The 15,696-nt window shown below is 45.8% G+C and overlaps 1 protein-coding gene across 1 annotated transcript in view; it reads right to left on the bottom strand.

Moving 5' to 3' along the window:
• GLDC (glycine decarboxylase) overlaps positions 1-15,696 on the bottom strand; it is a 172,015-nt gene that overhangs the window by 83,247 nt on the left and 73,072 nt on the right. The window contains 3 exon segments of the mRNA XM_033925858.1: positions 5,481-5,539; positions 5,541-5,559; positions 10,322-10,486. Of these exon segments, the coding sequence (XP_033781749.1) occupies positions 5,481-5,539; positions 5,541-5,559; positions 10,322-10,486 (243 nt within the window).

The following is a 15,696-nucleotide window of genomic DNA, read 5'->3' on the forward strand; positions in this document are numbered from 1 at the left end:
CTTGCATGCCTTACTAAGATTTGGGGTGGATCATGATTGGTTTACTCTATTTGATTTCCTGATGGCACCCTCACTAATGTTACTGAAAAGATCTCCCAGGTCTTCTGTAACTATTTCTCTCATTTGTACATAGCTGCCTCACATTCCCAGTTCTCTATGGTGCAAGCACACCTAGATGATGCTTCTCTACCCTGTTTAACCTCATCTATGTTGCTTCTTTGAATGCACCCTTGCAAAGAATAGAAATTCAATAGGTCATCAAATCGTTATCAACTAATAAAGAGTCCGGACCAGATGGTTTTTCTACGGAATATTACAAGTTGCTCATCTCTCATCTTCCGGGAGTTCTGGCCCGCTATTTTAATGCATGTGTTGATGGTATATCCTTTCTTTCTGGGGCCACTGATGCCTTAACTCAGATTCCTAAACCGGGAAAAGACGCCCTGTTTGTTTGCTTAATGTAGACCTCAAGGGGTTCATAATAAAAAAAACAAAAAACAACATCTAAAAAGTGGCCTAAATGGCTTCTTGGATGATCAAAAAGCCTGATCGTCCAAGTACCCATAATCAAAGTTGGATTTAGACGTATCTAAAACTAGCTTAAGCCTTTCCCCTGCCACTAAACGCACAGAGAGAAAAGAGGCGTGTTTAGAGGAGGGGAAAGGGCGGGCGGTGGGCGGGACCTAGACCTAGGCGTGCAGCAGGTATAACCAAAACCTTAGGCAGGTTGCCTAATCGGCACTTATACGTTTTGACTTAGATGAAGTCAAAACAGGTCTCTAAGTGCCGAAAAAGGGGCAGCCCCAGCAACTTGCCTACTCCCTACAGCAATGATCGCGGCAGGAGAGATGCCTCATCTCCCCTACTGCGATGCCATCATTCCTCTACCCGAACTGCTGCGACCCGCGGCAGGAGAGATGCCCTATCTCTCCTGCCGCGGGTCGCAGCAGTTTGGGTAGAGGAGTGATGGCATCACGGTAGGGGAAATGAGGCATCTCTCCTGCCGCGATACATCACCACCCCCCCGACAACATCGGGGCAAGAGGAAGCCCAAGCCCTCCTGCCCGGCGGCACCCCCAAACCCCCAATGAAGATCGGGGCAAGAGGGAGCCCAAGCCCTCTTGCCCCGCAATCCCCAACCCCCGATTATGTACAGGGCAGGAGGGAACCCAAGCCCTCCTGCCCTGAGATCCCCAACACCCCCCCTCCCGAGTCCGATCCGGCCAGGAGGGAGCCCAAGCTCTCCTGGCCTCTCGCCCCCCACCCCCCTACAAGATCAGGCAGGAGGGAGCCCAACCCCTCCTGCCCAGGCGAACCCCCCTACACCCCACCCCCCACTACAATACAGGCAGGAGGGATCCCAGGCCCTCCTGCCCTCAACACAACCTCCCCCCCAACGACCGCCCCTCCTGAACCCCCAATCGCCCCACCCCGCCAACCCCACCTGTTAAATGTTGGCCGGACGGATGGGTGCCAAGCCCGCCCGTCCAGCCGGCTCCGGAATGAGCCCGGATTGGCCCAGGCGGCTGAAACCCCGCCCACAGGTGGGGCCTAAGGTGCCTGGGCCAACCAGAATAGGCCCGGGAGCCTTAGGCCCTTCCTGTGGGCGGGGCCTTAGGCACATGGGCCCAACCCAGCCCATGTGCCTAAAGCCCCGCCCACAGGAGGGGCCTAAGACTCCCGGGCCTATTTTGGTTGGCCCAGGCGCCTTAGGCCCCACCTGTGGGCGGGGTTTTAGCCGCCTGGGCCAATCCGGCACCATTCCAGAGCCGGCTGACCTGCCGAATGGGCTTGGCACCCGTCCGTCCGGCTAACATTTAACAGGTATGGGGGTGGGATTGGGGGTGGGGGTGTCAGCAGGGAGGGGGTGATCGGGGGTTCGGGGATGCAGTCGTTGGGGGGGGTTTGTGTCAAGGGCAGGAGGGCCTGGGATCCCTCCTGCCCGTATAGTAGTGGGGGGTGGGGGGTCCGCCTAGGCAGGAGGGGTTGGGCTCCATCCTGCCCAATCTTGTAGGGGGTGGGGGGCGAGAGGCCAGGAGGGCTTGGGCTTCCTCCTGGCCGGATCGGACTGGGGGGTTGGGGACCGCGGGGCAGGAGGGCTTCGGTTCCCTCCTGCCCTGAACGTAATCGGGGGGGGTTGGGGATCTCAGGGCAAGAGGGCTTAGGCTTCCTCTTGCCCCGATCTTCATTGGGGGTTTGGGGGTGCCACGGGGCAAGAGGGCTTGGACTCCCTCTTGCCCTGATGTCGTCGGGGAGGTCAGGGGTGCCGCGGGGCAAGAGGGCTTGGACTCCCCTCTTGCCCCGATGTCGTGGGGGGGATGGATTCTGTAACCGGTGTTGTTTTTGACAGATACCGGTTACAGAATCCAGCTTTTAGGTGAAGGACTGGCTCCTCCTTCGCCTAAAAGCCCTTGTGTTGGACGTTTGGGGCTTAGGCGTTTTTTGGATTCATTATGGAGTATAAGTGTAGACGTAGTGGTGGTCTGGGCGTTTAAACATCTGAATGTAGAGGCAGGCCATTATCCAAAAAAAAAAATCTCCTTTTGAACGTTTTTTTTTGATTATGGACATTTTCCCTGCTTCTTCTTTCAATGTTTAAGGCCTTAGGCCAAAAAGGGACTTAGACATTTTTTTTTTATTATGCCCCTCCAAGATTTTTGCTAGAATTCTGGCTGTTAAAAAGGCTGGGGCTCTTCTCCCTGGAAAAGCGGAGACTTAGAAGAGACATGATAGAGACTTACAAGATAATAATAATAATAATTTATTGTTTATATACCGCCAAAACCAAAGTAGTTCGAGGCGGTTTACAATAAAGAAGAGCTGGACATACAGCGAAAAAACAATGAAGTCTTTGAGTACATGAATATTTTTACAGAGTATGGTAACATTCTAGATCATAAAGGGCATAGAGAAGGTGGAGAGGGACAAATTCTTCAACCTATCGGGAACCACAAGAACAAGGGGGCACTCGGAGAAATTGAAAGGGGACAGGTTTAGAACCAATGCTAGGAAGTTCTTTTTCACTCAGAGGGTGGTGGACACCTGGAATGCGCTTCCGGAGGTTCTGATAGGAAAGAGTACATTACGGGGTTTCAAAGAAGGATTGGATAAATTCCTGATGAATGCGGGGATTGAGGGATACAGATAGAGGTATAGATAGGATTATGTAAGGGTATAGAAAGAGGGATAAAGGGGATTGAAGGGTTTTAGGCAAAGGATCACCTTACATGTCATGGACTTGATAGGCTGCCGCAGGAGCGGACTGTTGGGCACGATGGACCTATGGTCTGACCCAGTGGAGGCAACTTCTTATGTTTTTATGTCACCAAGTAACAGTTGCAAATTACTACTATCAATTGAATGCATTACACTGTGTACTTAGGTACACCCATTCACAGCAGCCATTGCCCTGTCCTTAAGTGGGAATGCCAATGTGCTTCTATATTGTATTCTATAACCCATTCTATGTCATGCTGGGGGGGGGAGTGAATCAGAGGTGGTTATGGGACAGCATGCAATAACTAGGGAAGAACTGGTGCCAAGAGGATGGAATAAAAGGCAGCTGTACTTGATCTCAGGTAGTGGGTAGGTTCTTATGCACTGACCATGGCTGACCTGGGAAGCCTTCCCTCTGACATGTTTTGTATCAGCGGGAAGATTTCCCAGGTCAGCCGCCGGCAGCATGTAGGAACCGCTGCTTGCGGCTTGTTGGAGAGCAAGTGCAGCTTCAGAATTATGAAAACAGCCAATGAATGAGGCAGGTCAACACTGGCCCTGCCCTTTGTTGTTGCTGGTGGGGGATCCCTAAGCACTGCCAGCTGAGGACCTCCTCCAAAAAAGGTGACCAGATCTCCCCTTTCTACCAAGCATGGCAGTCACTGGCAGCATTTTTGAGTCACTGAGATGTCGGCATCTGTGGCTCAGGGATGCTGCTTGCCTGCCAAGCTTGGTAAAGGAGTTTTGGCTTACTTTGGAGGAAGCCTTCAGCCGACAGTTTGAGGTTTTATATTTACAGCTGTTTCCAAATAAATAAAGTGTCTGGTTATTTGGAGCTTCTAAAGTACTTCAGTAGCATAATTAAATGAAATAACCACTTCTGAACGTTAAGGGTATGGGCAGGGATGAATGGATCTTAGCAGGGACAGGTTTGATTTCTGTCCCCATGCATCTCTCTACTCTACATAACACGGCATGAAAGTGCAAAAAAACAAACACAAAGGTGTGAAGACTTTTACAAGGCACCATGAGGGTAATTTTACAGCAGAGAACAGGGTGCCCAGAATAGGAGGATAAGCAGCATCTATTTCAAACCAGTTCAAAAAAAGAAGTAGGCAGCTACTTTCCTTTATAAAAAATGTATTTCTGTGCCTTTAATGCAAGTGGCAATTACTTACATTAGACCTACAGCTGCTGTAAACGTCTGCACCTAAATGTTAGCCAAAGCATAAATAAATTATAGAATACTATAATTTGTGCACTTCACCTTTGTGTTAAGTCCCCCAGCAAACATCTAAAACATGGGGCATTCTTTAATGCTAGTCAGTATTCTATATGAATCATTTACATGCACAAATAACCACAAATAAATGACAGTGCCCCTAGAAGTAGGTCTTGTCAGACAAATCTGATCAATTTCTTTGACTAAGAAATGCAAGGTCATGCATTTGGGTTGCAAAAGCCCGAAGGAACGGTATAGTTTAGGGGGTGAAGAACTTAGTGGGACTTGGGTGTGATTGTATGTGATGATCTTAAGGTGGCCAAACAGGTTGAAAAGGTGATGACGAAAGGATGCTAGTGTGCATAAGAAGTATGGCCAGTAGGAAAGGAAGTACTGATGCCCCAGTATAAGACTCGGATAAGACCTCATTTAGAATATTGTGGACAATTCTGGAGACTGCACCTTCAAAAAAATATAAAAAGGACGGAGTCGATCCAGAGGAGGGCTACTAAAATGGTGTGTGATCATCATAAGGTGTATGGGGACAGATCTAAAGATCTCAATCTATATACTTTGGAGGAAAGGGGAGAGATGATAGTCATTTGACGTAAATGTACTTGAATCAAGTCTCTTTCATCTGAAAGGAAGCTCTGGAATGAGAAGGCATAGGATGAAATTAATCTAAGGAAATACTTTTTTACAGAAAGGATGGTAGATGCATGGAACAGTCTCCTGGAAGTGGTGGTGGAGAAAGACTGTGTGAATTCAAAAAAGCGTGGGATAGGCACGTGGTATCTTGAGAGAGGAAGAGATAATGGATTACTGCTGATGGGCAGACTGGATGGGTCATTTGGCCTTTATCTGCCATCATGTTTCTATGGTTCATGTTCCTGTTGCCTAGAAGTAGGTTGCTCCTTGCAGAATTACCCCCACATGTACTTAACACAAGTATTTTTTACGCAAGTTAAAAAAGAGTAGCCTCATTACTTCTGCTACACCACATTAACCTGTTGCTGACGGAAAGAAGAGAGGAAAGTATTACTTGGCTCTTGTCCGCACCACTGCTATTGTCTGAGGGTGACATTGGGGGTCCACAGTAAAATTTTCTTCTTTTGTTATGCCTAGAAAACAAAAGCCAGCCACAATTATGCAGAAAATGATAGATTTTATAGTGGTTACAGCTATCATATATATTAGCAACCAAAGAAAGGAGGGAAAGCCTTGCACAAATATAAGATTCCACAGAAAAGGCAAGAAAGATGTCAATTTGAGCCATACAAAGGGTCTTTATTGGGACTTGCACAATACTTTTTGAACAACTGGAATTAACATCTTTGCCTTTTTCTGTGGACTCTTATGTATAAAACACGTCCCTACTAACTAATCTCCTCCCCTTTCGCACAAGCTCTCCCTCTCTTGAATAACACATTAGTCAACTCCCAGAACCTTTCCTTCCAAAAATATTCTTATTCCTAAATAAGCATCTACCTCACTATCCAACAAACTTCTTACATCATTGTTAGGTAACTTCTCATTTGTAACCCGTATATACTGATATTCTCCACTGTATCCTGTTATCACTTGATTCTCTGCTATGTAATTCTTATAATTGAATCCTCTACCACACCATGTAAAGTACATGAATCACTATTATGTAATTCTCTAGATAATCTTTGTTACGCAATTCTCTCGGTAATGTCCAGATCTCTTATAATTTGTAATCCGTCTAGAACCGCAAGGCACAGGCGGAATAGAAATCACTAATGTAATATATTAGGACATCTTTCCACCAAAATAACAGGAATCCAGTTTTACAAGATCAGAAACAGTATCACAATTAGTGACAGTACAGCAGATATCGGAGGGGCAACTGGGCTTCAGGGGTCTTCTGTTCGATTAAGAAAAGTAAAAACAAACCTGTTTAAATAATTCCTATACAGTCAGCAGAGAGCTGTGCAAAAAAAAGAACATAAGAGAGAACTACAAGAGATAAATAAGAGTCCAACACATGAATGACTTATGCTCCTGAACTGATCCCATCTGAATAATTACTTCAGTGGAGCGTCTAATTTAAGAGTGAAAAAAATGGGTTTCAACAAGGGCAGATTTAGGACAAGGGAACAAAATTTACTGGTCAAGATTCAAAGCGATTAGGAAAGGCTCCTGACTGCTTATATTGAGACCAGCAGGCCAGCCACCAATATTCAGGAGCACTTAACTGGGCAGTCCCAATGAACATTGGCTCCGATCATCCACTTGATAAGTGGGTAGGAGAAGGGTGCTGCATTGGCAGAGTTGAGGAAGAACTGGGAACTATGCGGATGCCAATATTCAACACCGACACTTATAAGTGAAGCAACCTAAATTATAAGTGAGGCACCTAAATTGACTAGGCGTGCTGATTTAGGCATCTAACTTTAGGCGTCTTCTATAGAATCTGGGCCGAAGAGGAGGAGGTTTTTTTTTTTTTTTTTATAACAGAAGGGCAATTAGGTGATATAAAATATTAATATAACCTCACAGATTCCAGATAGTGGCTGATGCTGCTGGATACGCTCTGCTCCCTCCTGAACCTGGTTGTTGAGCAGCCTTCCCCCAAAACCAGACCCCCTCCTCCTCCAAGACAAGGTCCTCATTGAGAAAAGATCCTGCCTTAGGGCCTACCTATATCATGGTGAGGAGAGCACCCTAAGCACCAGCTCCTGGTTGTGTTAAAATGGCTGCCACCAATTCTAGTGGTAGTCTTGAAGTACTACCACTAGAGGGCAGCCTTACATAGCAAGTATTTGCAAAGGGTATGTACACATGGGCAGGGCTCATACATAAAGAATTCTGTAATTTATGCAAAAAGGTATTTTATCTCTTCCACATTCAGGCACCTGCACCTACCCTAGCTCTAAGGCTAATGTTAGGCATGCCAATATTGGGTTATATTAATATTTTATATCACCTAATTGCCCTTCTGTTATAAAAAAAAAAAAAAAAAAAAAAACCTCCTCCTCTTCGGCCCAGATTCTATAGAAGACGCCTAAAGTTAGATGCCTAAATCAGCACGCCTAGTCAATTTAGGTGCCTATCTTAATTTTTTTTTAATTATTTTAATTGGCTCAATTAGCTTAAAGTAAAATTGCTAGTTAAGTGATTTCAGATAGGCGCCTAGTCTGAGGCACCTATCAAAGTGGGCGTGGTTAAGGGCAGCTTTTGGGCATGTTTCTGTGTAGGTGCCTAAAATGGACTTAAGTGCCAGTATTTAGTACAAGAAAACCCTGCATAAATAGGGGGTGCCTAAGGTTCAGGCACCTACTGGTTCTTAAATCGATTTTAAGCATGATTCTATAAAAGGCGCCTAACTAAAGATTGACAGAAGCTATGGGCCACATTCCTCAGCGCCTATTTTGTAAGCACCGTTTATAGAAAATCAGGGCCTTGCCACATGTCCTTGGGCAACTAAATGGAAGATCCCAGTTGAAGAATTGCCTCCCAATTCTGCAAACTCTAGCCTTGAAAGCTAAGAACTCTCCACAAGATAATCCAGGGAAAGAAAGAAGTCCATCTGAAATGCTTCAGAGCTCTTCAGTCGGGTGGGTATGCATGCTAGAGAATGACACGGTGACGGTTTACCCGCGGCCACCGCATTTAAGCCGCGGGTCACCGCCGAAAACGGGGAAGAAAACTAGCAGTCGCTGCGGTGACGGGGACAAGGCCATTCACCGACCGCGGAAACGGTGAACAGGTTTGTCCCCACGGGCCAATGTACCCCCTTCTAGGAACCGCTATTTACCTGTGTTTCACCGTGCTCCTCATTTGTCAGATCAACCCCTCCCGACAATCGCAGCAGAAGGGTACCCAACCCCTCCTGCCGGTCCTCCCAATGGCCTCCCCTAAGATCGCCGGCAGGAGGGTACCTAACCCCTCCTGCTGGACCCCCCCCCAACGAACCCTCCCACCCCGGAACCCCCTTAGTCTTACTTTCCAAGTTGGACCGGACAGCTCCTCGCTCGTCTGGCCAGCAGGCCTGCCTCCGTCCAAATGAGGCGGGCCCGCCCCTCCCCTCCCCTGCCTAACCCACAGGATCCTAGGGCCTGATTGGCCCAAGCACCTAAGGCCCCTCCTATAGCGGGAGTGGCTTTAGGTGCCTAGACCAATCAGGCCCTAGGATCCTGTGGGTTGGGCAGGGTAGGGGCGGGCCCGCCTCATTTGGACGGAGGCAAGCCTGCTGGCCATACGTGTGAGGAGCCGTCCGGTCCAACTTGGAAAGTAAGACTAAGGGGGTTCCGGGGTGGGAGGGTTCGTTGGGGGGGGGGGTCCAGCAGGAGGGGTTGGGTACCCTCCTGCCGGCGATCTTAGGGGAGGCCATTGGGAGGACTGGCAGGAGGGGTTGGGTACCCTTCTGCTGCGATTGTCGGGAGGGCCGTTGGGGGGGTCTACAGGAGGGGTTGGGTGCCCTCCTGCCGTGATCGCTGGGGGGAGGGGAGACTTGCAGCACTGCTTATACAGCGACTCTGGCTGTGAGGAACTACAGTAAGGCCAGTGTTGAACAGACTTCTATGGTCTTTGTTCCATGTGTGGTAAGACAGATTAGGATGTGTTAGATAGGGCTTCAACAGCAATTTCAGTAGTTGGAACATTAGAACAAAGTCAGGCAGATTTCTACGGTGTGTGTCTCATGTATGGCAAGACAGATTAGAATATGCTTCAATGGCAACTCCAGTAGTTGAGACTTAAAGAGAACACCAAGCAGACTTCTACGCTCTGTGTCCCTTCATGGGTTCTAATTTTGGCCATTGGGGTTCCTTGGAATAATTGTACCTAAAGGGAGGCCCTACATTCTTTGGGCTAAAGTACTTTCGGAAACCCTTTTGGCCCAAATGAGGTGTATGGGATGGGAGCTTGGGGGTTTGAAGGAGCTCAGTAAGATCTCTAGTAAAGAGGTGGGACTTTGTAAGCATTTAAAGTACATGTCGTGTTTGTTTTTGCATTGCTAGCCCCAGGGGTGGTGGAAGATTAGTGATTGAAAAACTGTATGAAAAATAACTATTTTAAATTTAGTGATCAAAATGTGTCAGTTTTGAGAATTTATATTAATTAATTTTTTCTCTGCGTGTTTTGTTTTTGTATAGTTATTAACTAATATTTAACTAAGTTTTAAAGTTTTAAAGTTTTAAAGAATGTTTCCTTTATACGTAAATAAAGAAAAGTGAATGGGATTGCAGTGGCGGTGACGGGGCGGTGAATGGGGTGGCAGTGGCGGTGACGGGGCGGTGAAGAGGATGGTGAGACGGGGACGGGGCGGTGACGGGGATGGTGAGACGGGGACGGGGCGGTGACGGGGATGGTGAGACGGGGACGGGGCGGTGACGGGGACCAATTTTTTCACCGTGTCATTCTCTAATGCATGCATGCACGCATTTAATTTTCTATATCATTCTCCCAGGGGAGCTCAGAACGGTTTACATGAATTTACTCAGGTACTCAAGCATTTTTCACCGTCTGTCCTGGCAGGCTCACAATCTATCTAATGTACCAGGGGCAATGGAGGGATTAAGTGACTTGTTCAGGATCACAAGGAGCAGTGTAGGTTTGAACCCATAATCTTAGGGTGCTGAGGGTGTAGCTTTAACCAGTGTTCCCTCTAAGCTGCGCTGGCGTGCGCTGGCGCACAAAATATTACATCGCAGCGCACAAGTTTCACGTCACAGCGCACGGCGTACGGCTGATGGCAGGGCGGCGAGAGGAGAATCGGGCGAGTTGGCTCATAACTTGCTGGCGCCCGATATTTTTAGCGCACAGCGAAAAAAATTTTGCTCACAACACCCGCCCGCTTAGAGGGAGCACTGGCTTTAACCACTGCACCACACTCTCCCCACTTAGTCTTCTCTTTACCTGTAACTTAACTGCATGGCTTCAGCTGCAGCCGTTCCTTCATCTAACAAGGAGGCATTGGCCATGTCCATACCAGTGATGTCACACACCATGGTCTGATAATTGAGCAGGCTCTCCAGTCTGCCTTGAGAAACCTCTGGTTGGTAAGGCGTGTACTGAGTAACCCTGAGAAGGCAAAAAGAGTTCATATATCAACATTCTCCCAAACTGTGTGGAAAAGTCTTTACCCTTTTCAGTAATGCCATATACATACTCTACTTTAGCTTTAAAAATTTCCCTGCAGATACTTTTCATGCAGGCATTTTTTCTCCAGTTAGCATGTCCAAAACCAAGGTTGTTGCAATTCCCACACTTAGGAAGGCCTCCACTCAAGAGTAAAAACACATGCGATCAGCACATACATTTTTTAGTGGCATAGCCAAGGGGAAGTCTTGGTGGGCCATTTTGGGCTCTGACCACCCTCCAAAACTGCAGCACTGTTTAATGGCTAATGGGGATGCCCAAGAGATCCACCGCTCAACACCCCCCCCCCCCCCCCCGGGTGCTAAACTTGGTGGTATACTTTCAGCTGCCAATGCAGACACTCCTCTTACATGCTCAGCTGCACAAACCGAGTAAGTGCGGGGAGTGCAGTGTCAGTGGCTGGAAAGCACACCACAGACTTCAGCACTGGGGAAGGGGGGGCAGTTTGAGCAGCAGATCTCTCTGGCTGGCAGGACTTGGGTATCCCCCATCACAAAGGTAAGATAATTAAACTGGGGGGCGGTGGTGGAAGAGCAGATATGAAAAAGTGTTGTCCCCTCAGTCCACCTACTCAAAAATGAGCTTTGAACCTTTTCTAATTCCACTATATCTGAAATATAGTGACCAGAATTTAACATAGTATATTCAAGAAGTGGCAACAGAGGCATTATAATATTCTTAGTCACTTAGCATCAGTTTGATTCCTTGAGTGAATCAGGGCTCAAATAGTTCGTCTGTTATTTTCTAAGTTCTTTACTGTTTGATATACACTTCTCTCTCCGTATTCGCTGTGATAGGGGATTAACAGAACCGCAAACACAGAAAAACCGCAAACAACTTTTTCATATGTTACTCGCTGTTTTCTATTAAAAACCATTGTGAATATAGTGAAACCGTGAATAACATGGTGGGAGACCTGGCCTGTTCCTGAAGAAGAGGCAAAGTGCTGGGAATCAGCGATTTTCTCTGTAAACGCTTGGAATCAGCAATTTCTCTATGCAAGCTGATGTAATTGGGGGGGGAGGAGCCAGCAAGCTAAAAACCGTGAATAATTGAAACCGCGAATGCTGAAACCGTGAATACGGAGGGAGAAGTGTACCACTTTTCAAAAAGTAGCATCTAAGCATTTTACAAGGTAATGCTATAATATGAAAACAAAAAGAAAATCAGAAATAAGTTACATGAAACTAGTAGAAGAAAATAAGATGACCATTTAAATGAAAAAGAAAAAAAAAAAAAAAGATACAAAGATATTGGATTACTAACTCAATTTCTGGATGGCAACTTAGGGCTCCTTTTACTAAGGTGCGCTAGGGCTTTAATGCACGGAATACCGCAAGCTACATTGCCGTGCGCGCTAGACCTTAATGCCAGCATTGAGCTGGCGTTGGTTCTAGCTTAGCGCGCAGTGTAGTGCGCAGTAATTTCCTGCGTGCACTAAAAGCACTAGCACACCTTAGTAAAAGGAGCCCTTAGTAAGACACTTCTCTACTCTTAAAAACATACCTAAACAGTATTTTAATCTAAAATTCCCTTAACACAAAATACTGCTACAGATCCTCTCCCTTAAAACTTCCATCAAATGCCTATCAAATGTCTTTGGGAATAATAAAGTCTTCCCCCAGCTCTCTCTAGTCCATTTTAGGGCTTCACAACAACACTTCTGTCAATCCTCCTCCCCAGTTCTCCACAACTGGTAATACACTGCACATCTTCTAACTTCGCTCCCAACTCATCTCAGAGAGGAACCCGTATTAGGAAAATTTAAGAGTTCCCTAAAAACTTTACTTTATAAGGATGCATTTGAAACCTAAATCTACTTTCTCATCATGCCTAAACAACTTACCAGTAAATCACTTTTATTTTTTTTTCTATTTCCCTCCCCTACCCTTTGTTTTCTCCTTTAATGTTTACTTTTCTTTCCAGGGGTAAGCAATTTCGGTCCTCGAGAGCCAGAACCAGGTCAGGTTTCCAGGATATCCACAATGAATATGTATGAGATGGATTTGCATGCACTGTTTGTACCATTGTAGTTCTTCCCCTCTACTCCGTTGTTCCTGTAAATCATTGTCCATTGTGTGTTAAGTATGGATTTTTGTATCCATTGAGTGTTTTTGTATGCTTTGTACCCCATTCTCATTATGTACAGCACTTAGAAAGTTTTATAAGCGTTTTTTTTATCAAATTTTAAATAAACTGTAAACATAAGAAAGCCCTAATGGATCAGACCAATGGTCCATCAATTCAAGTAGCCTGTTCTCACGGTGACCAATCCAGGTCACTAGTACCTGGCCAAAACCCAAGGAGTAGCAACATTCCATGTTGCCAATCCAGGGCAAGCAGTGGCTTCCCCCATGTCTCTCAATAACAGACTAGACTTTTTCTCCAGGAAATTGTCCAGCCTTTCTTAAAACCAGCTACGCTGTCTGCTCCTACCACAACCTCTGGCAATGCGTTCCAGAGCTTAACTATTCTCAGTGAAAAATAATTTCCTCCTGTTGGTTTTAAAAGTATTTCCCTGTAACTTCATCGAGCGTTCCCTAGTCTTTGTAATTTTTGACGGAGTGAAAAAATTGATGCACTTCGACCCCATCTACTCCACTCAGGATTTTGTAGACTTCAATCATATCTGCCCTCAGCCTTCTCTTTTCCAAGCTGAAGTGACCTTTTTAGTCTTTCCTCATACGAGAGGAGTTCCATCTTCTTTATCATCTTGGTTGAAGGAAGCAGAAATCCAATAGCTCTCTCTCATGTGTCCAGAGAGCCCATGGCAAATACAAAAGGATGCGAGTTATGTGCAAAGATTTAGTATGGGGCCTCTTTTGCCTGTCAGTAGAAGCTGAAAACTGTGGTGGGAAAGCAGGGCCAGGTATGAAAAAGGGTTACTCAATGGTAGGGCTGTCCTTACTTGGATCAAGACCTTTGTCAGCAGCAAGGACAAATTCTCAGGTACCCCCATGCCTCTCTCCCCCAAAACTTGCTGAACAGGAGAAAAAATGATACAAAACGCTCATCAGGTTTCCCTTTTTTCTAGTACCCCACTCTCCCACCAGGCCTCAGACTCATGGTTTTTGAGACCTCTGCCAGCTGCTGGTACTCCAGAGATTTAAAAAACAAAGCAAAACCCAACAACAACTTCTCACAACTGGTGCTATTTATAACATCCATGACATCACAGCTTCTACCTCAGAACCAGAGTCAGATAGAAAATTCCTCACATATTGCTTAGCCCATGATACCTCTATGCCAATATATAATTCATTACAAAGGGAAATATGTGGCGATTTCCTATCAGGACATCTTGGAGTCAATATTCAAAAGGGTTTAACTGAAAACTTGACCAGCTAGGGGCATCCTGAGGACCAAGATGAGAATCCGTCAGGCTTAGGCACTCACTTTGCATATCATACAAAATGCACGCTTAAGGAATTTGTGCTGTGTGACATGAGTCATTAGATAAAGTATTCAGTTAGCTTCAAGGTCCCTCAGCTCTTCACACACATTTGTTAACAGTCATAGAGGGGCATAATCAAAAGGAACATCTAAGTCTGTTTTCATCTAAGTTGCAAGTCGTCCAAAGTAAAAAAAACAGCCTAGGACACATTTTCGAAAAATATGTCCAAATTATTTTTTCTTTCGAAAATCGTCTAATTATACGTCCTGCCGCTCTGATCGTCCAAGTTGTTAAATCGTCCATCTTTATACCACATTTTCATCCAACTTTTCGTCCAAGTCAAAAACGCCTAGAACAAGCCTTGTTGGACGTGGGAGGGGTCTGCAAAGTGATGGACTGAACACCCAGACATGGCACCTAAATAGTGGGGTACCTTACAGGGCACTGCTGGGAACTTCACAAAAAGGGTGCCATGTCTTCTTCTCACTACAGCTCCCTTATAGGTCATGGTGAGCCCCCCAAACCACCTCCAGAATCCCCTAGATCCACTTATCTACCACCCTAATAGCCCTTATGGCTGCAGGAGCCACTTATATGCCAGTAAAAAAGGGTTTTGAGGGTATATAGGGGAGTGCACATGTTTAAGTATCAATGCAGTGATTACAGGGGCTTATGGGCATGGGTCCTCCTCTCCATGAGTCCCTAACCCACCCCCAAGATGGCTTAAGTTGCCTCTGTGCTGGACAACTAGGCTTTCCTATGCCAGGCGGCCAGATGCTGATGGTCTGGAGGCTGAATTTTAAAGGTGCGATTACAATTTTTATGGGGTTGGCGGGGGGGGGTGGGGTGTCTGTTTTATGTGTTTGCAGTGCTTATCTGGTGACTTTAGGTGGGTTTTTGTGACTTAGACCATGTTTTAAAATGGTCTAAGTCACAACATCCCAAGTTCCGTCGATCCTGAGCTGTATAACTTTCGGTTATACATGCTGTATGACTAAGTCTATGCTGGCCCACATCCTGCCACTCCTCCTGAAACGCCCCCATTTAGCTTTGGTTGTTCAGTGGCATTATGAAGGCCTAGGTCGTTTAGAAATACATCCAAAACTTGTTTTTATTATCGGCACTTGGACGTATTTGCACAATATTCATCCAAGTGCCGACTTAGGCCGGTTTTTGGACGTTTTTCTCTTTCGATTATGAGCCCCATAGTGTGTGTGTGTGCTTAACTATTCAGATATAAAGGTTAACGAAAACAGTGTGTAGAGACCTCTAAGATTCAGTATTATGAGGATAGCAGAGACCTCTAATGGCTCTACTAAAGTACCCACCAGTATCCCGCCTGTTCCCACCAGAATCCCCTCCATCCCCACTAGGAATCCCCTCCGTCCCTCCATAAGTTACCTGTCCCCATAAAAGGCAGAAATTACTTCTGATAGTTTTTATTTTTTTATTTTTAAGGTCTTAGTTTATTTAAACCAACAATAAAATACAATATAAACAAACAGTGAACAGAAATAAGAGATGCATACATCACCAGAGATGCATATATCACCAGAGAGAATTAGAACAGACATTAGGCCATGTGACAAAGTAAGACTGTAGGGTCGACCATTTCTTGTTAAAAGAAATAAGGTTGATTTTTTGGCAATATAAAGTTCATATCTGTAGAGCAAACAAATCTGGTTCCACCATCTGACATAGGTAACTTGTGAGAGGTCCTTCCAAGATCCACAAATGA

Source organism: Geotrypetes seraphini, chromosome 1 (assembly GCF_902459505.1).
Source record: "Geotrypetes seraphini chromosome 1, aGeoSer1.1, whole genome shotgun sequence".
Classification (NCBI taxonomy): domain Eukaryota; kingdom Metazoa; phylum Chordata; class Amphibia; order Gymnophiona; family Dermophiidae; genus Geotrypetes; species Geotrypetes seraphini.